Here is a 21,384-nt window from a genome sequence, read left to right as displayed (position 1 = left end):
GTGTGTGTGTGTGTAATGTCACAGATGCTCATTATATAAGGATATGGTATCTGTTGCTGCATTCAACTTCAGACCTATTATGAAGAGACTAGTGGCATGACTAGCAAAAATATGTATTCATGGTCTCAACTGACATTCCCCAGAGTTCATTTCACTAATAAACATTGGTTTATTAATAGTGGTTTATAATAGTGGTTTATTATCTATGGTTTCTGTTTTTAGTTGCTTTTTAAAAAAAACTTTCTTGGGCCATTTTTTTAAAACGCTAAGCAGCCTGAGGAGCTTCAAATTTGGACCAGAGGCAGTGATTAATGTTGCTTTTCTGACAGGTACAGAATTATGCTCCTGCAAATGGCCCCTTTCATTTATTTTTCATTTTATAGGCTGAGGTCTTCAGATATATATGTACTGAAAGCTGAATTAAAATATGAAAACTTTGATAAATCATTTTTCCTTTTGCAATGGTTTCCTTTTGCAATCTTCAATGGTTTTGTTATCTATTAAGTTGTAGATTTTGGAATATTTGCTTCAAAACAGAAAATGTGCAATTCTATATTAATAATTTTATGACTAGAATAGAATAGAAGGAATGGAATGGAATGGAATGGAATAGAATTCTTTATTGGCCAAGTGTAATTGGACACACAAGAAATTTGTCTTTGGTGCATATGCTCTCAGTGTACATAAAAAGAAAAAAAATACATTCATCAAGAATCCTAAAATACAACACTTAGTGATAGTCATAGGTTACTAAATACGCAATCAAATCATACTAGGAAACAAATAAAACAATATAAATTGTAGAGATACAAGCAACAAGGTTATAGTAGTCGTAAGTGGGAGGAGATAGCTAATAGGAAGGTTGAGAAGAATAATAGTAATGCAGCCTTACAGTGTTGTGGAAATTAGTTGTTTAGCAGAGTGATGGTATTCGGGGAAAAACTGTCCTCGTGTCTACTTGTTCTAGTGTGCAATGCCCTATAGTGTCGTTTTGAGAGTAGAAGTTGAAACAATTTATGTCCAGGATGTGAGGGGTCTGTAGATACTTTCATAGCCCTCTTTTTGACTCATGCAGTATACAGGTGCTCAATGGAAGGCAGGTTGGTAGCAATTGTTTTTTCTGCAGTTCTAATTAACCTCTGAAGTCTGTGTCTGTCTTGTTTGGTTGCAGATCCAAACCAGACAGACACAGATATAATACTATGAAGATATAATATACAAAAGAAAGTGAAATATTGGGAAAATGAGGAAGGAAAAAGGGAAGAGGAAGAAGTGTAGTGTAAAGGGGGTAAAAGAAAAAAAAACATTGACTTCCAACTCTCTTTAGCACATTAGAATAAGATAATGTTATTACAGCCTCAACTTTTTACTTTTATATACTTAAAATATGTACTAGCCATTTCTAAAACAACAAACAAATCTAAACCCATAGTCAGTTTCATTTAAAAAAAAAAGGAAAGATAAAGAACGAAAAGAAAATGTGCAATTTTAGAAATAGTTATTTTTTCTTGTAAAAGTTAAACAGGTAAGAGTGCTGAAAAGGGAGTCAAAGAAACCTGAAATATCCAAAATACCATCTTTACAAACTACGGATCAGAATCGTGAAAAACAAGAAGTAAGTTAAATTTCTCTGCTGTGAACTTCTAGCCATATAACTTTGTGCTTAGTCTATTAAAATTGATTTAAACTTTATTGTCTTTGTACAAGCAGTAATGATAACAACTCAGCTAAAAATTAAAAGTCCAGGGATAACCACAATCCCTTTGGATGATTGTCCATGGGAGGATAGGATCAAATGGGAAGGCGTGTGATATCCATTTCAAATGACCCAGATGGTTGATCTGGGTCATTTGGTTGATGGTTGATGGTTGATGAAAATGTTGTGACATAAATTTACTGCTGGGGATATTTACATTGGTGGTGGGCAGGTTGCAGTAATGATAGGTCAGAATGGTATATGAATGATCCTGTGGGCGTCAAAGCCCTTCATTCCCTTGAAAGGGGCTTCTATTGGTTTTCTTGGTTGCATACCTGAAGTTGACAAAAGAAAATTCTCCTGATTCCTTTCTGGGATTTTAATAAAACAACACTGATGCCCAGATTACTTTTGAGGTAGCAAAATCCTGGAAATACCAGAAAATCTTGCTCTTTCACTCCCATGTTCCCAGACCTGCTTTGAATTCCTTTGCTCAGTTATTGTGTGAATGGGGTTATAAGTAACATTTGCATTCTTTGGTCTGTCATTTATGAGTACTGTACATTAAAAGCATGATTTTTTTTTTTAAAAAAATTTTGATTTATATGCCGCCCTTCTCCGAAGACTCAGGGCGGCTTACAATGTGCTCAGCAATAGCCTTCATCCTTTTGTATATTTATACAAAGTCAGCTTATTGCCCCCACAAACTGGGTCCTCATTTCACCTACCTTAGAAAGGATGGAAGGCTGAGTCAACCTTGAGCCTTGGCGAGATTCGAACCCTGCAGTAATTGCAGGCAGCTGGTCTTAAGCAGCTTAATAACAGGGTGCCTTAAACCCTTGTACTACCAAGGCTCTGCATAAAGAATGCTAAAAACTGCTGCAAAAACCTTTTGGAAATTTTATTGCAATGTAAAACACTGGAGTGTTTAAGAAAAAGATTGGTGTGCACTGCTCAGAGTTGCTTTTATAGAATTGGATTAATAAAGAAATAAGATAATTTTAATGAGCTTCTAATAAAAGTCTTCTGTCAACTAATTTTATTTTTCAATGTAATATTTAGAGCACAGGAAATTCGGGAAATATGCAAAATGAATGAAAAAAGCCAAGTTTTTCCATGTAACAGCATGCATCCTGGGAAGATATAGAATGTCTGGCGTAAGACATTTGCTTTTCAATTAACTTTTCATTTAAAAAGTGCCATGGATAACTCTGCAGAACATGTGTAGATCCTCTAATAAAGTATTTTGAAATGCAATAGTCACCAAACTATTCATTTTGTATGGAATTATATAGTATATTTAAAGGTACAGGCAAAGCAGACCTATAATCAGTTTGTTAAATTAAATGTTTGGGGAGTGCATACATTGTTATTTTAGTATCAGTTGTATTGGGGAGAACCCTTGCCACCCAGTTGTTGTTAAATTACATTTTTTAATAGCTACTGTCTGTATGTCCATAGTCAGGGATGCTGGAAACAGTAGTTCTCTAGATCTTGAGGAACCACTTCTTTCCATACTGCCTCATGTATTCCACAGTTTTTATAGAAATTTCAGCATTGTTGATTGATCAGGCATTATGCTGGGGTAACCTGCCTAAGTATATATACACAGTGCTCTTACTAAGACACTGGGGAACATCTTAGCATTCAGCTCCACATAAGCACACATAGAATAATCAAAATTATACCAAAGTGCCTTTAGTCCACCAGCCCTCACTCACATTGCTAGTTGAGTTCACATGTACAATTCTATGAAAAAGTATTCATCCATTTTTAGATTTTTATGAATTTTGCATATCTATACCAATGAATGTTATCCGCCACAAATGTTTTGAATTTTGGTGTTATTTTTTCTATCAGAAATAATTATTTGGTAGTAATTAATAGCAAATATATGCAAAAATTTTAACAACCTAAAAGGGGATGAATACTTTTTAGCTTTTTACTCGTCAGGTCCATGCCAAAAAAAATACTGCTAAATGTGGTTACTGCTAATAAAGCACATCAGAACATTGTATAAGATAATATGCAAGGATTCTAGCTTGTGGAATAATTGTAGCTTGTCTCAACCACAAAATATAACTTTGGGCAAGGAGAAAACTAACAGAAACCATCCACAAACAGAAACATTTGGGGCCCAGGACAACTCTTGTCATAAAACGTCTAATGCTTCTAGCCTTTAGCCACCTTCCCATCTCTGGTTGTTCACTGGCTGCTAATATAAAATGCCTCCAGCTTATCCTGTGACTTAATTTGCCTTTATACTAATGTCTGAATCCCTGCCTCCTGTATTTCTGGATATGTAATTTCTGCTACTTATTATGATGAAAAAATAGTTATTTTGTGAGTGAACCTAAAACATTGTGAAATGATTTGTCCAATGATAATAACAGATACCACTGCTGAAATATTTTACAGTCATGTAACATACATTTTATATACAGTACTGTGCAAAAGTCTTAGGCCACCACCTGCTTTGTTGTTTTAGCAAGATTTTAATGACCATAATTATTTTTTTGGTCTCAAATACCACATCTTGAATATCCAGTTTGTTGGTTTCCCTTTGAGAGTAGCTTTGCTGATGCAAAAGCATGATTTTATCTCTGTCAAATTAGGGTTCCATTCCATTTAGGTTTATGGGGGCCAGGTATCTGCTTTGCTCAGCTGTAAAGGGAGGTCACACTATATACTTGTCACTTTGGCCTATGGAAGCTCTTTTTTCTGCTTTTTCCTGTTTTGGATTCTGCACATAAATTTCCTGTATTTTCTGGTTGTATTCTAATAAGGAGACAGACATAATTATATATGCTCATTATACCATTGCTGCAACAACAAATCTAAAGATGGCCAAAGACTTTTGCACAGTTTTTGTGATAATGTCTGAATCTGAATAAGCAAGCACCTAAACTGCTGGGGAACTAAAAAAAAAACCCCTTCTCATTCTGGTTCTTATTTTGAGAGTAAGACAGTTTACCAATTATATCACTGGTGATGTTAATTAAGGGTACCCCATAGCTGAGATGTACAGTATTTGAGTGCATTGCATAGGCAATGGAATATGAGCCCTTGAAAGCATAATCTTGATATTTAGCATAATCAAAATACGGTATGTAGAATCAGAATAATATATACATGTGTGGGGCAAAATATTCAGAAACAGCTTTTGGAAATGGCATTATGGACTACTGCATGGTTTACCAAGGTATCTATAGATGTGAAATTGCAGTTAGAAAGGATTCTTCAGATAGTGATAGAAAGTAAATAATACCTGTTATGCATCTGAAAGAAAGTAAGAATAGGAGAGATAAATAGGAGAAGGATAATTGCCCTATCTATACTGTATCTGGTATTTTTATTTATTTATTAGCTTTAAAGGCTATTCAACTCCAGATTTGGGGAGCTCATCATTAAAAATGGAAAAACAATAAAAAATATGCCTGTTTGTTTCCATCTATTTGACATAATCAGGATTATGCAATCTGATCAATACAGTGTTATTAATAGTATGTCTATTTCTCTAATTACTATTATGTGGAGAAGGCCATTGTGTCAAAGCAAGTGGGAAAAACAGCATGGGCTGGAATACCTTTTGATTAAACACAGCCAATACATTAGGAATTACAAAGTAGAATTACATTCTACTTCAAATTGATAGAAGTATTTTTTTATCATTCATATTGGTTTGTACATTTTAAAATGCTCTGCTAAACTGTTTTTTATTTTATTTTTCAGGTCAGAGAAACTTACTGTAAATACAACACAAACTGAATGAATGCAGGTTTTTTCTTTATGATTTTCCATTGATTATGATTTTCACCATTCAGCTCCAAGTACTTGATAAAGGAAATAAACAGGAAATAACTTTTTCTCATACAGTGAATATATATGCTGCAGGACTTTTTCCAAAATAAATATATACAGTAATTCTCATTTAGCTAATTAAAAATATTTCAATGTGTCTTGTACATGTCGTTGACAATAAGCTGAATTTCTGTTGTTGTTTATTTGCAGAGGGTTTATTTGCAACCTGAATCAAGGATCATTTTTATAGAAACAAACACATTATCACTTGTAAAAATAAAATATAACAAAAGGAAAACCTGCAAGTATATCAGCTGCTAAAAAATTCTTTCCCTTCCTCCACAAAGGCAATCAAGTTAGACACAGTCACTCAAATACACACTGAGAAACACATATTTTCTTCAGCAGCTGATCAAAATGCCACAGTGCCTGAAATTTTTATTATCTACTTTTATTGCTGTTTTAATGATTAGAAGTAATGTAGAAAAATTACTATAGCAAGGCTTATTCAATGTTGCCTTGTGTGATTCTGTTAAATTCTATAAAATAGTAACAATTTTCACTTAATACTGGGTTTTGGGACATTAATTACAAATGGTATTTCTCATTTCCAGCTATATAAATATACAAAATTATGGTGTGTGTGTGTGTGTGTGTGTGTGTGTGTGTGTGTGTGTGTAATGTTGCAAGCAGTTGCCCCTTTTCATGTCATTGATGGTTTGGTTATTAGAAGTTATTGTCAGTCTTTCAAGATAGATGATGTCAGGAAACAGATTCCATAAGATATAGTCATGTGAAAAAGAACACCTTCTTTGAGTTCTATGGTTTTATGTATCAGGACCCAAAGAGTCATGAGAAGCGAAACATCTTCAAAAGAAAAAAACAAAAAAGTCCACTTGCCTCCTAAAAAAGCACCTTTGGGACAACCATGAGCCGAGGTGGTGCAGTGGTTAGAGTGCAGTACTGCAGCTACTTCAACTGACTGCTAGTTCAGCAGATCAGCAGATCAAATCTCACCGGCTCAAGGTTGATTCAGCCTTCCATCCTTCCGAGGTGGGTGAAATGAGGACCCAGATTGTTGGGGGCAATATGCTAATGCTAATGCAATATGCTAATATGCAATATTATCATATTGGTCCTTAGCAGTTTTTATAAGTAGGTATTCAACCTCAGGTAAACAACAATGCATGACATATTACACCATGTCTTTTATTTTACAAAAAAAAAGGCAAAATGGAAAAGCCATGTGGAAAACTAAATACATTGGTAATGCTTCCATAGGTATGAAGAGGCTAGGTAGCAGGCAAGTCTGCTAATCAAGACCCCTTGATCAATTGATCATCAGAAAGTATGACTACCTCTATAAAAGCCAAAGTTTTAGGCGTTTGCTGGTCTTCAGCATTGAGGTATGTGTGTTAACACAATGCCAAAGAGTAAAGTCATCAGCAATGAACTTAGAAAAGCAATTGTTGCTGCCCAACAATCTGGGAAGGGTTATAAGGCCATTTCCAAACAATGTGAAGTTCATCATTTGACAGTGAGGAAAATTGTAAGTTGAAAACATTCAAGACAGTTGCCAATCTTTCCAGGAGTGGACGTCTCAACAAATTCACCCCAATGTCAGATAATGCAATGCTCAGAAAACTGCAAAAATAATAATAATAATAATAAAAAAATCCAAGAGTTACATCTCAGCACGTTAAATGTTGACGTTTGTGACAGTACAATTAGAAAAAAACTGAACAAGTGTGGCTTGTTTGGAAGGGATGCCAAACAACCCTTTTTTTTTTCTTTAAAAAAAAAAACACAACCATGGCGGCACGGCTTAAGTTTGCAAAGTTGCATCTGAACCAATCACAAGATTCTGGAACATTGTCTTTTGGACAGATGAAATCAAAATGGAGATGTTTGCCATAATGCACAGTGCTGGGTTTGGCGAAACCCAAACAATATATCAGCACAAACAACTCATACCAACTGTCCAGCATGATTTGGGCTTATTTTGCAACTGCAATACCTGAGAACTTTGCAATCATTGACTCAACCATGAACCACTCTGTATTGCAAAATATTCTAAAGTCAAATGTGAGGTCATCTATCCGACAGCTAAAGCTTGACTGACTCTGGGCCATGCAACAGGACAATGATCCCAAGCACATCAGCAAATTTACAACAGAATGGCTGAAAAAGAAAAGAATCAAGGTTTTGTATTGGCCCAAAGTCCAGACCTCAACCCAACTGAATAGAATGGAGTAGAATAGAATTCTTTATTGGCCAAGTGTGATTGGACACACAAGGAATTTGTCTTGGTGCATACGCTCTCAGTGTACATAAAAGAAAAGATACATTCGTCAAGAATCATAAGGTACAACACTTAATGATAGTCATAGGGAACAAATAAGCAATCAAATCATATTAGGAAACAGTCAATATAAATTGTAAGGATACCAGCAACAAGGTTACAGTCATAGTCATAAGTGGGAGGAGATGGGTGATAGGAACGATGAGAAGATTAATAGTAATACAGACTTAGTAACTAGTTTGACAGTGTTGAGGGAATTATTTGTTTAGCAGAGTGATGGTGTTCAGGAAAAAACTGTTCTTGTGTCTAGTTTTGTGCAATGCTCTATAGCTTCATTTTGGGGGTAGAAACAGGATGTGAGGGGTCTGTAAATATTTTCACAGCCCTCTTTTTGACTCATGCAGTTACAGGTCCTCAGGGGAAGGCAGGTTCCTAGTAATTGTTTTTTCCGCAGTTCTAATTATCCTCTGAAGTCGTTGTTTGTCTTGTTGGGTTGCATAACCAAACCAGACAGTTATAGAGGTGCAGATGACAGACTCAATAATTCCTCTGTAGAACTGTATCAGCAGCTCCTTGGGCACTTTGAGCAGGACCTCAAGAGAGCTGTGCATAAACAAATGCCCTCAATGAACTGAATCACTGTAAAGAATGGGCCAAAATTCCTCTACAACGATGTGACAGAAGATTGATAAAGTCATACAGAAAACGATTACTTCCAGTTATTGCTGCTAAAGATGGTTCTACAACTATGAAATCATAAGATATACTTAGTTTTTCACACATCACTTCTCCATTTTGGCTTTCTTTTTGTAAAATAAATGACAACATGGTATGTCATGTGTTATTGTTCATTTGAGGTTGTATTTACCTACTTTTAAGAACTGCTAAGGACCAGATGTTTTTTTTACTATGTCCTGATACATAAAACCATAGAATTCAAAGAGGGTGTACTTTTCTCCCCATATGACTAGTTGTCACCTGATACCAAGCAAGTGGTCGATGAAGTGGATCAGACTGCACCCTTTGTTATGGCTTGTTGCCTACTTAAAATACCCTAATAATTGTGTGGCAAAACAAATTCTAGTTAGGCACACTTTTGAGAAAAGCTCACCCAGTTGAATTTCTCCTTTGTTATGTATCTGTGAAAAATCCAAAGTAGAAATCTGTATTGAGAAAAAAATGGCAACTATATTTTAAAAGAAAACCTTGAATGTATATGATTCTAATCACAGCTCCCAAAAAAACTACAGTATAGCAATTAATTATATTACTGACCAAACTACTTTTGTACATTTCTTAATTATCTGCACTTATATATTCATAGCTGAAGTCCCAATCAAGCCTTTTTGCCTGTTCACAGGAGACCTGAACATTAGAATTCTGTTCTCAACTTCTTCTATGCCGTTCTCAGGGCATGGTGCTTAAACAACCCAAACTTTCAAAGCACAAGAAGTTCTTACTAGTGAATGTAATAGCTTGTATTAAACTGTTCGGTAACCATAAAAATAGTTCATACATAAGTCATGCATGCTTCAAGGTTATAGTAACTGATATATCTTTTCTTTTGTAACACTTGCACACTTCATTCTGTTCTATCTTGTACTGCCCTAATTTTACCTTTTGTTCCTTGTGTTGTTTTACCATAGGTGTAGTTCTTCTGAATTTGTATTTTTTAAAATCCCAAGCCCCAAAATCTTTTTTTAATAATGATTTGATGGATTTCTCTCCATCTGATTTTGATACCCAGAAGTCTTATGTCATCATTATTATTATCATCATTAACTTAAACCAACCCATTATATGTCGAAGACTTCTTCATTGAAGATTATGGATTCAAATCTGTCGGTTCAATTTAGGGCTGAGAAATTTGGTCAAAATCACCCGGCCATTTTCCATGCCTGAGAGAGGATGAGAACCACATCTAATAGCTTAACTACTTTGACACGCTGTTTCTCATACTTACTTGATAATGAATCCTAAATAGAAATGGATTCTACATAGTAAATAATTATTGGGGGGAGGGGGCTCCCAATATTGAATATAAGATTTATATTGTAGTTGATTACCTGCGAGCAGCTTTCTAAAGCCGGTATTGGACTGCATACAGTCTAAATTTCCATTCTTTGGATTTGTTGCCCAAGGAAAATATACACAATAAAAGTGAATATGTTCTTTTTGTCTCAATAATAATTGCAAACATAGAATAGACTGTGTAGAAGAGATTGCATCCGACCTCTTGAGCAGGAATAAATGCTGCCATTCAGGAGAGTCACTTATATTTATATTCTCTTCCCACATATGACTAAATGCTCCCAAAATAATTCTAAATAGCATTTCAGCCAGTTGATTATCAGATCACAAGATGTTTCTTTCCACGATTTTATCGCTTGTCATTACTGGAGAGAGAAGTATTAGTTTCCTCTCTCATGATAGCTAACCATTAGATCTTACCAACATCACTTGTTAAAGCTATTTTGGAGAGAAAGCTAGGCCTTTTATATGGTTATTCAGACTAGGAAAATTGGGTATATTTGGGTATTTTACAATTTGAATAAAAGTGCAATATTAGAAGCATGTCATTGGAATTTAGTGTTAATGAAGTAACAGAATAACTTGTTTATCTACTGTACTTATAAAAAGCCCCACTCAAGCCATTGTTAAATCATATTTCATTATGGATGCACATATCTGTTGCCTGTTTGTTCTCTGAACAATATAATACAAACTTCCCTGGTGCCTTTGGTGTTAAAAATAGGTGATGATGCAGTTAGGATAATTATGGTGGGTCTGAATATAGTTTGCATTCTTACATAACAAAGTGTTCTAACCCAGAGCCTTTATTAAAAGGGAGGAGTGGAATGATACGCTGTGGCAACCAGAAATTATATATATATATCACAGTTCCGTTTCCATAGACTAGATTAGGAATATAGCTTCACTGTTTGAGTTGAAACCATCTGCAGTCAAGTATCATGAAATGTGATACTTTTGTTGCCTAGATTCAGTGATGGGTTACCACACTGCAGACATTTGTGCAATTAGAGAGAAAGTATGTGTGTAACAATGTAGGCCCCTTTGTTCCACCAATCTGCACCTCGATTTTACTGAATGATAAAACATTTAGAATGTTTTAAGTAAACAACAAACTACATGAAGAAACACTGCAGTTCTGCAAGAATTCATCAAACCACTCAGTGTGGTAATCTATTATTATTTCCATATTGGGTATAATGGTTAAAACATCAGGCTAGTGATTGGGAGACCAGGAATTCTAGTCCTGCCTTGGGTAACCTTGGGCCAATTGCTCTCAGCCCTGCTGAGAGGCAATGCTAAGCCTCTTCTGAAAAACCTTGTCAAGAAAACTGCAGGGACTTGTCCAAGCAGTCTCCAGGAGTCAAGAATGACTTAAAGATGCACACACGCGCACATATAAGTATAAGTATAATTTTATTTCTATGCCGCCCTTCTCCCGAAGGACTCAGGGCGGTGTACAGCCTATTTAAAAACACAAGACAAACATCAATTTAAAATTTAAAATTATTAAATAAATTCGGCTGAATTTAAAACCCCCAAAATTTAAAATACCCCAGCTTAAAATTGTTATATTGATAGAGATACAAAAGGATTTAAGTGTTATTGAAAAATCCCTAGCTACTGCAATCCTACAGAACAAATAATGGGTTTTTATCCAAGCACATTTAATTTGATCCTAACACTCCCACTTTTATCAAATGCAATATAGCAGTTTATATAAACAGAGATTACAATCCATCAGATTTTAACATAACAGGTGTTTCTTGGGGTTGACTGCCCTTCTAACAGTATGTATTTATAAGCACATACCTGGAAGACGATGGACTGCCCTCTCTGGTTCCTTGGGGAAAGTCCCTACAGCAGTGTTTCCCAACTAGGGGCCCTGTGAAAAGTTTCTAGGGATTCTGTGAGAGATTGGGATTAAAAAAAAAACCAAACCCAGTTTTTTGAACTTTGCACACTGTGCAGTGCTAGCACTCTTGGTGATGGTAAAGTTTATGGGTCATGACTAAATTGCCAGACTGCTGTTTTTCTGTTATTGTAAACATTGTAAAACATTATGTCAGCTAGAAATGAATTGTATTGCAAAATTTTCATATTTTTGCAATTTTTATTCACTGGTTCCCTGAGATCCGAACATTATTTCAAGGGATGGTGGTAAAAGGGTTCATAAAGGCAGCTTTAAAGCATTTCCTCATAATCCCTCTTGGATTTTCCCTTTCTCCTGTAACAATATATTCAGGACATTGTCATTATTCATGTTATTCCAGGTAAAAGTCCTACTCTGCATTGTGTGATTCAGGAGGAAAAAAGGGGTCAAATGTTCTCATCAGCTATTTAGCCAGGTGAGGAAAAAAGTACTACTTATTTATTTTATGTTATTTCGGTATTAGATGTTTATTCTGCCTTTATTATTTCTGTAAATAACTCAAGGTGGCAGAGTTACTTAATATTCCTTCCTCCTTTTTATGCCCCTATTCCTTCTTTTTATGCCCCTATGTCATACCTGCAACCTATTAGGCAACTTGACATATGGCTAAATTTACCATTCAGGATACCTCTCCATACTCATCCCACCTCACATATTGAGAAAACATGGTTATATTTCCTATAGCAGGTGATGCTCATTAGGAGGGGAAATTAAATAGGGGAATCAACCAATGACTTTGCTTAACTTGTGCATTAACAAGTGTCAATAACAGTATCAAGAGAAAACCCCTTGCTGGCCTTGTTAGTGATAAGATTCACTTGTCAGGGCAACATTCACCTGTCAGGATAGTAGTTTTTTGCTGGTTCAGTGGCTAGTGGCTAGTATTTTTAAGGTGTGTTGAGACACAATTTATGAAGAAGATAAATAAATAGCAAATCAGCTAATGCTATGCTAATTTGCTATTTATCTTCTTCATTTGTACTTTGAAGGTCCTTCTATGATGGAGAGTTGACAGAAGTACCAACATGTAACTGATGATTTACAAACCAATAATGATAGTACTAATTCTCAAGACAAAGGAGGTATTGATATTAGGGGAAGCAGATAAAAGATTCTTAATTACACCTCTTGGAGTATATGTAGGTAGAGATATTCCTTCATATGTGTAGGAAATTTCTTCTTCAGATAAGATTTTTTTTCTCCCTCACATTGCTCAATGGAACATTTTCTCCCATATTTACTTATTCAGATTGTAAGGCAGGCTGGTAAACTGAGAGGTCACACAAACCATCATGGGCACCAAGGAATTCTAGCAGTTTAAGTCTACATATCTTAAAGTTGCTGATGTTGAGAAACACTATTCTAAATCACTGAGTTCAAGTCCAGCACTCTTACACCGCCCCTCCACCCCCATACGTGTGTGTGTATTTTTTAATTGTTCAGGAATGCTAGTCTTCCCTCTTTCCTTCCCCAGAAGCACTCTTGGGAGGATTTCAGGTACAATGGCAGTACCTTCTCTGTTTTGAAAGTGAAAAAAGTGAAAAAAATGGAGGTGGTGAGGAAAGAAAGAAAGAAAGAACAAGATAGATTGTACCCCAGAGGGAGAAAATGAAGAGGCTTCTGACCAAACTTTCTTCGCCTATACTTAGAAATTTACTGTATTTTTCGGAGTATAAGTCGCACCAGACTATAATATGCACCTTAGTTTTTGGGGAGGAAAATAAGAAAAAATCTGATTGGCAGGTGGATCAGCCTCCTGGAATACCCCCAATCAGCTGTTCCCAGAGGTGAATTTTAGCAACAGGTTCCTAGGTTGTGAGCTCTGTGCCTTGCTTTTTTTTTCCTGTCTCTGAAACTTCTGAAACTCTAAACTCTGTTTGGGAGCTTCTTTTCTGAAGCTCTGTTTGGGGGCTTCTTTTCTGAAGCTTTATTTCGAATGTTTTTTCAGCCTCTGAAACCTCCGTTTGAGAAGCTGAGCAGGGCTACATTCGGAATATAAGACACACCCAGATTTTCACCCTCTTTTTTGGGGGGAAAAGGTACGTCTTATACACCGAAAAATATGGTACTTGCATTTACTCTATGTGGATTGAATTTGCTATGTAGGTAGCTCCTTCCTTCATTAATCTGGACTTCTGAATCTCAAGTAATTCCTTTTGTTGCAGCATTTCCTAACCCAACACATGAATCAGCTGGTTCTTAAGCTCTGTACACAACTGAAGAGTTACATAACTAAGGACAGGAAGTTCTGACCTGTTGGGTAAACCTCCAATGACTTCCAGCCTGGTTTTGCAGAAAGCATTGCATATTCATTCCTTTTGGGAGTAAGTGGCCCAGAACTGGCTGATAGAAGAGCCGGATGCCAAAGAGGGAAAGAGCCCTGCATGATAAAAGAGTGAGTTTTGGCAGGGTTGGGTTGCTGTCCTTGTATTTCTCAACCAGAACAAATTGCCGGTCCTTTCTGAATGGGAAGAAAGAGCAGGTAGGCTTCCTCAGGAAGCGTCTCAGAGGGATGCAGAAATTATATAGAATTTTATGCCTACTGGAACCATGTGTGGCATGCCAAATATATACAATTTCAATTGTAACATAAAATGGTAGCATATTATCTCCATGGCAACTCCTTGTTTATCCTCATGATCTGTTCCTTGTTTTATTGGCTTTTGTGAACGAATTATGAAGAAAGAGGAAACTATGCCTCGGGTTATGTAGTGTGTCATTCAGGGAATGGAGGAAACCGGAAGATGTTCAACCCAGATCATCAAAGCACTTTGCTACATTCACTTTATTTTATGTACTATAGTTTTATACTAGAGCTTTCCAGGATTCAGTCTTCGTATCTATTTTCTATGCCAAGGTTTAGTTTAGGGAAAAGATGATTTAAGAACAGACAAAAATGCCCCAGGCAGGCTTATAGTGTATTTCCTACACACCATTGACAAAGCAGAGAGAATCTGCAGCATACATCAGGGAGTAAAGGAAGGGCTTCCTAATCAGAAAAATTCACCCCCAAAGCTAACCTCTGGCATTTCCTTTTTTTAGAAATTAACCACTGGGGATTTAAGAGCCCATAACAACTGCTGTGTAATGGAATATGGAAACTCAATGAACATATCATCAATTCCCAGCTGAAAATGTGAGCAGATGTCAGGTTCCAAACAGCAGCATAAAATTTAATAGGATTCCCAATGCTTGATTTTCACCAAGCTGTAAATGCTGCCAAGTATTTGTTGGCAAATTAGAGGATTTATATTTTAATCTGGTGCTATTCCCCCAGGGCACAAGAGCAATTGGAATGTATGGGAGAGGTTGACATCCTTGAAAATTGTCATAGCAGGTGCAGTTTCAGAAAAAAAAAAGGTGACAAGGTTTCAGTTTGTTTGAAAACTTCACTAGTTCCACTAGAGAAAAAAAATAATTCAACTGCTAGTTAAATTGAAAGATGAAAACAAAGGTTATTAATGATATCCTCTTAATTTATATCACTATCATTCATGTATTATGTTTTCCTCCACTCCTTTTTTAAATCATGTACACACATATTATCAGATAGAAAAGAGTCAGCCAAATATTTATGATGATCCAACAAGCAAAATTGTAAAATAACTTCAGCATGTACTTCAGACAAATAACACCAGTTCACTTTCTGCTGGCAGAAAACAGGAAGTTTTAATATGCACTGCCTTTCTGTGTGATAAAAACCTGATATAATCCCATTTAAAATTACATTTCTATCTGATTCATGCATAGCAATACAGTCAAAAGAGCAATAAATGAGACATGTAAAAGTTGCCTACATTTATGATAATTAGTTTCATCTATTCAGAAAAAAGGCACTTCCTTTACAAATTCAAGTATTTATTACAATATTTAGAAAGTATCTTTCAGAGTTCTCCCAGAGTGCTATACTAAACAACTGCATACAATAATAAAATATTGCTATGTAGCACTTTAAATCATGGGTGTCCAACCTTTTGGCTTGCCTGGATTGCACTGAGTAAAGAGGAACTATCTTGGGCCACAGAGAAAATGTGTCATATAGTTAATGTATATAAATCACATAATAGTGTTAAAAGTTTACAATCTTGGGCCACATTAGTAGCTGTTCAGGGCCGCATGTGGCCTGCGGGCTGGACATAGTTGCTTTAAATATTATTAGTTCTTTCCAGAAGTAGTATTATCAGGAATTAAAAAGAACTAGTTCAGTGGATAATAAGTATAAAAAAATGATCTAGAACTGAGCGGTTCCTTCCAGAGGTGAAATCCTCCGCAGTTTGCCACCAGTTCGCTGCCCATGCATGCGGTGTGTGTGCCAAACACGTGCTGCATGCGCATGCACAGTGTGCACCAAACGCATGCTGGATGTGCGCAGTGCGCACCAAACACGTGCTTCATGCAGAAAAAGGACACTTTACAAGGTAAGTAGAACAGCGAGGGGGGAACAGCTGTGCCGCGCAATTTAGATTTGCTAGAAAGCAGGATTTCCTGCTTTCTAGCAAATATAAATTGCGCGGCACAGCTGATCGTTGGAAATACCGGTTTGGACCAACTGGTAGCTTTTTTTACAACCGATTTGCCCGAACTGGTGTGAACCGGTAGGATTTCACCACTGCTTCTTTCCTTACTTATTCAACTATCTCTCTACTCTTATTTTTCCCAAATTGTTGTAGCTTAATTTAATGGTATGGATCCAGTATTGACAGTACAAAGTTCTGTAGAATTTGTGGAAGGGGAATTTCCTTCAAAATGCTCTCTATTTATTTCTCCACATCTACAAAGACACTTATTCTCCCAATAAATAACATTGGAATTTAAAATCACATTAACTAACCTAATCGAGTGACTATTAACACTAACATTAACATAAAATTAACCAGGTAGCAATTTTTTTCCAGAGTGTATATACTGTATTTAGATGTAATAGATATTTGCATTCCATCAAAGGGCAAATTCCATTTGTTCCCTTGTTATGTATTCTTATTTAATTAAATAAATTATACAAACAAATACATTTCTTGTTCTTAACTGACATTATTTTGACACTAAGCCTATTTTTAATATATCTAATTTTTGAACAGTACAGGGCTACATGAAATAATTATATCTGTAAACTGCTGGTGAAGGAATCACTTTTAGACACAGGATTAGCACAAAGCCATTTCACAGAGAAAGACATGTATTCTGAATGCACATACATTGCTACCTCTTTATAGAGTGTATTGGAGAGAGACATAATAGAGGATGGAGAGAAAATTTATTACTGGAGCTCATATATATCACACTATTTTCTTAAATTATGATATATTAATATGCCATAATTAGCTGGGCTAACATACTGCAGTAGGTAACAAATCCACAACTTTTCATGATGTGAATTCTCAAAATAACATTATGACCTAGTACAGGGTGGAAATCCGGTCTTTGAATGGCATTATATAACTATTTTTACAAAACTCATAGATAAAGCAGAATCTAAGGCAGTCTAATCTGGATTCTAATCCAACAATGGAATGTATTTAAAATTAGTATATCACCTGACATACCATACTTTTCTAGGTAATATACATTGTTACACATTAAATACAGTATGTAATATTATACGGTGGTGTCACATAATTCAGTAAAAAAAAACCAGAATAAGTGGTGCAAAATATGTAATCGGTAATCAAGCAGAATAAGTGGCTTCTGGTGTGTGTCATGGCCAGTGGTGAAATCTGAACTGGTTTGCTAGCTGTGCATGTGCACTGCGCGCCAAACATGCGCTGCGCGTGCACACATACACAATACACACCAAAAGGAGGCTTGGGAAGGTAAGTAGAACAGTGAGGGGGGGATCAGCTGTGCTGCACGATTTAGCTTCGCTAGAAAGCAGGATTTCCTGCTCTCTAGCAAATCTAAACGGTGCGGCACAGTTGATAGTCAGAAATACCAGTTCGGAAGAACCAGTATCTTTTTAAAATTACCGGTTCGACTGAACCGGCAGCTAACTACTACTTTGACTGAACCGGTAGCTTTTTAAACTGAACCGGTAGCTTTTTAAACCAGCGGTCACCAACTGGTGGTCCGTGAGAAAATTTTGGTGGTCTGCAGAAAAAGTATTTGCATTTTTTATATTGCTCTAAGTTAGGGGTCCTCAAACTACGGTCCCTAGGCCGGATACGTGCAATGAACATTTGTGTTGCAGCAGAGTCTCCCCTTTTGAGGTCTTTTTGTGTGGGTCGGAGGGGGGCAGAAATTCTGACTTGGGGGTCTGCTTCAGCCTCCTGGTGCAGGGCTTTGGGCAAAGGCTGGAGGGAAGTGCTGCTGGTGATGAAGAGCCGGAGGGCCTCGTTCCAGTGGGACTGCATCATGGCCTGGAACTAGCTGACCATCTCAGCCCACTGAGCCTCCAGGCGCCAGTACCTGGCCTTGCACTCCCACAGGTCTTCCCTCTGCTTGGAAAGCCTATGCTCCTAGTCCTCAGTGAGGTGCTTCTGCTGAGTCTCCTTCTCGGTCAGATCCAATTTGAACTAACTGAGCTGTTTTGCCAAAACTTTCTCCTGGTGGCTGCTTAGCTTCAACAGCTGCTTCCTGTTGGGGCCCTAAGGAGCCCGGGCAGACAGGCAAGGAGTGGCTGGGAGGGGAGGGGTGAGTAGAGGCTGGCAAGGTGCCCCTAGATGCAAGTGACATCGAGTTGGCCATGCCCATCCAGTCACATGACCACCTATCCACGCCCACCCAGCCAGTCATTAGGCAGATCATATTAGTGGTCTGTGAGATTTAAAATTATGAATTTAGTGGTCCCTGAGCTCCGAAAGGTTGGGGAACCCTGTTTTAAACTACTGGTTCACCCGAACTGGTAGCTTTTTTTTACTATCGGTTCATTTGAACTGGTAATTTTTATTACTACCGATTTGCCCGAACTGGAGTTAACCAGTAGCATTTCACCCCTGATCATGGCTAACTAAAGTTGTCTCCACAAATCAGAGATGACAATTGTTGAGAAGGACAGAAGACTGGCAATTAGATTGGGTTTTTTGGTTTTTCAAAGATGGAGAGATTGGGAGATTGTTTACAAGTGTCTGAATTGCAGCTACTCACAAACAGCATTCTGCTGTGGGTTTGAGCACTAGGAGTCAAGGGAGACAACATCTTTGCTCTCAGCAATGGCAGAGCATTTCATAAGGACACTAAGCCAGCCAAACTCACTTTCTAATTATGTTTGGAAATGTTGAATTTAATCACTTTATAATTATCAGAGATTCTCAAAACAGCAAGCTTAATTTGGTCAGTTTTATCTTCTTTTTTGAATTTGAAAAATTTTAAACATACTTAATTAAAAATAATATGCAATTGGCAAAAAGCAAAAAAAAAGTATTTTAAGAAAGTTTTAAACAGATTGGGAGACAAAAGACAGTTATTGGAATATCAGTTATTTTTTGCTTTAAGATTAAAAAAAATGAAATAAGATATTAGGGGGAAATTACTGAAATGGAACTAAATCCATATTAGGCATTAAGGCTTGATGATTAAAGGACCAGGGAGAACAGAGTTAAAATCGTAAGCCAGATATAATTTTTTCTTTACTTAAAGAGTTTTTTGAAACATGGACTGAAATATTGATAATATCTCAGAAAGGCTACAGATTTCAGTAGATAAAATTAGGTGAGAAAAAAATTAAGAAAATGTTTACCTGACATAAACATTACAGAGTTTGAAGGCATGGAAGACAACAAAATTAAGATTACTAAAACAGTAATACAAAAGACAAATCAAGAAAAGGATTTGGACATAGAACAGTTATGACAAGAAATCAGACCAGACTTCTTTATGGGATTTACAAATGACTGCTTTGAATATTCCTTTTTAATGCCAAAGAGTAATGATAGATCAAATCCTGCAATGCCATAAGTATGCTTTAAAAATCAAGATTCTGCAGAGCAAAATGAAGGGGTATAAAGTTTGACTATTTGACCAGAGATACATCATTCATTTGATTTTTCTGGTAACTCCTAATTAATGTGGTGCCTGGTGGCTTAGCAGACTAAAAGCATTGTGATTAACACCAGTTGTCTGCAATTACTGTAAGTTCGAATCTCACCAGGCTCAAGGCTGACTCAGCCTTCCATCCTTTCTAAGGTAGGTAAAATGAGGACCCAGTTTGTGTGGGCAATAAGCTGACTTTGTATAAATATACAAAAGTATGAAGGCTATTGCTTAATGCATTGTAAGCCGCCCTGAGTCTCCGGAGAAGGGCGGCATATAAATCAAATTTAAAAAAAAATGTTTTGCTGAACTAGAATTGAAAAGATGATTATTTCTCTACTGAATAGAGATAAAAGTTAGGCTATGAAAAGGAGAATTCTTTATTTGTAACTTTCAAATAAAGTGAAGATTTAGTATATCAGCTTATGCTTGATGTGATAAAGGTTGGAAGCCACTTCTTTATTATTGCATTTGTTGCCTTTTTCTTTCATCTTCTACTTTTTTCTTTTTTTTTCTGCACCTGATTTTTTTCCTTCTAATTTAGCTTGTATTTATTATATTATCAATAAAATTATTAACCAAAAAATACTGACATGAAGTGCCCTGACAGAATTGGTTCAGAGGAGATATCAACAACATTTAATATCATGTTTATTCAAAGGCATTGCTCATTTAGTCCCATGGAGCCTTCTTGCAGCTATCAATTGAGTTCTGGATTATGAATGTACAGCCTGATTCTGTGCTCTATTAAAGTAAGTCCATTGCTTTCAGTAGTATTTAGCATGACAAGATATGCAGAAATACAAAGTATTATGGTAAGCATTCTCACAAACAATAGATAAAACTTAATTGAGACTTGTTACAAGGGGAAAAAAATCACAGGTGACTTCAGCCTGGTACTTTGGCCATTTCTTCATTAAAGATTGATAGGATTTTAATGCGTCATCCAACAATTGTTGAAGTAATATATCACTAATGAAGATAGGGCTTACACTGACAAGCAAATTGTTGGATTATTATACTGCAAGATGTAAGAAATCACTAGCAGTGGAAATGGTAAAAATAAGTTTAGATGGTAAATAGTTGCAATATAAAATAACTTGCCAGTTTGCCTTCTAGTAAATGGAATTGCGGGGGCATTATGGCTCAGTGGTTAGAGACACTGAGCTTGTCAGTTGGAAAGCTGACAGCCTGGGTTCGAGACCAGAGCATCACATGATGGGGTGATCTCCTGTTACTTGCCCCAGCTCCTGCCCACCTATCAGTTTGAAAGCATGCAAATGCAAGTAGATAAACAGGTACCACTTCAGTTGAAAAGCAAACAGCATTCTGTGCACCTTTGCATATACTCATGCTGGCCACATGACCTCGGAAATGTCTTTGGACAATGCTGGCTCTCTTGGCTCAGAAACAGAGATGAGCACTGCCCCCTAGAGTCGGACATGACTGGACAGGAGAAACCTTTATCTTTAGTTTTAAATGGAATTCTATGTCTATGCAGTATATACCCACCATGGCTACAGTTTTGAAAATAACCTACATTGATTGCACATTTTGAAAGACTATCTATAACAACAGTTCAAAATTCCAAATGTTCTCTATCTCATTTAGTTGTTCTCTAAATGTTTTTCTTTCAGACTATGCCTCACAAAAATA

The 21,384-nt window shown here is 36.5% G+C and overlaps 1 protein-coding gene and 1 long non-coding RNA gene across 7 annotated transcripts in view; one reads left to right on the top strand and one right to left on the bottom strand.

The window, feature by feature from the left end:
* CDKL3 (cyclin dependent kinase like 3) overlaps nucleotides 1–5,660 on the top strand; it is a 38,560-nt gene extending 32,900 nt beyond the window's left edge. For 4 of the 6 annotated variants that reach the window (XM_087887440.1, XM_087887437.1, XM_087887438.1 and 1 more), the window contains 2 exons: nucleotides 1,518–1,615; nucleotides 2,759–2,953. In XM_087887440.1, the coding sequence (XP_087743566.1) occupies nucleotides 1,518–1,615; nucleotides 2,759–2,794 (134 nt within the window). In that variant the 3' untranslated portion in view covers nucleotides 2,795–2,953. Of the gene's footprint in view, nucleotides 1–1,517; nucleotides 1,616–2,758; nucleotides 2,954–5,428 lie in introns of those variants that run through there. The other 2 variants (XR_004588854.3, XR_015732569.1) reach the window with 1 other exon arrangement.
* LOC117656066 (uncharacterized) overlaps nucleotides 1–21,384 on the bottom strand; it is a 46,703-nt gene that overhangs the window by 20,227 nt on the left and 5,092 nt on the right. The gene's annotated exons all lie outside the window — the stretch shown is intronic.

The sequence above is a fragment of the Pantherophis guttatus genome, chromosome 2 (assembly GCF_059756535.1).
Source record: "Pantherophis guttatus breed Tessera chromosome 2, ASM5975653v1, whole genome shotgun sequence".
Lineage (NCBI taxonomy): Eukaryota > Metazoa > Chordata > Lepidosauria > Squamata > Colubridae > Pantherophis > Pantherophis guttatus.
Note: the sequence above shows the minus strand (reverse complement) of the source record. Positions and strands in the feature narration are given on the sequence as shown.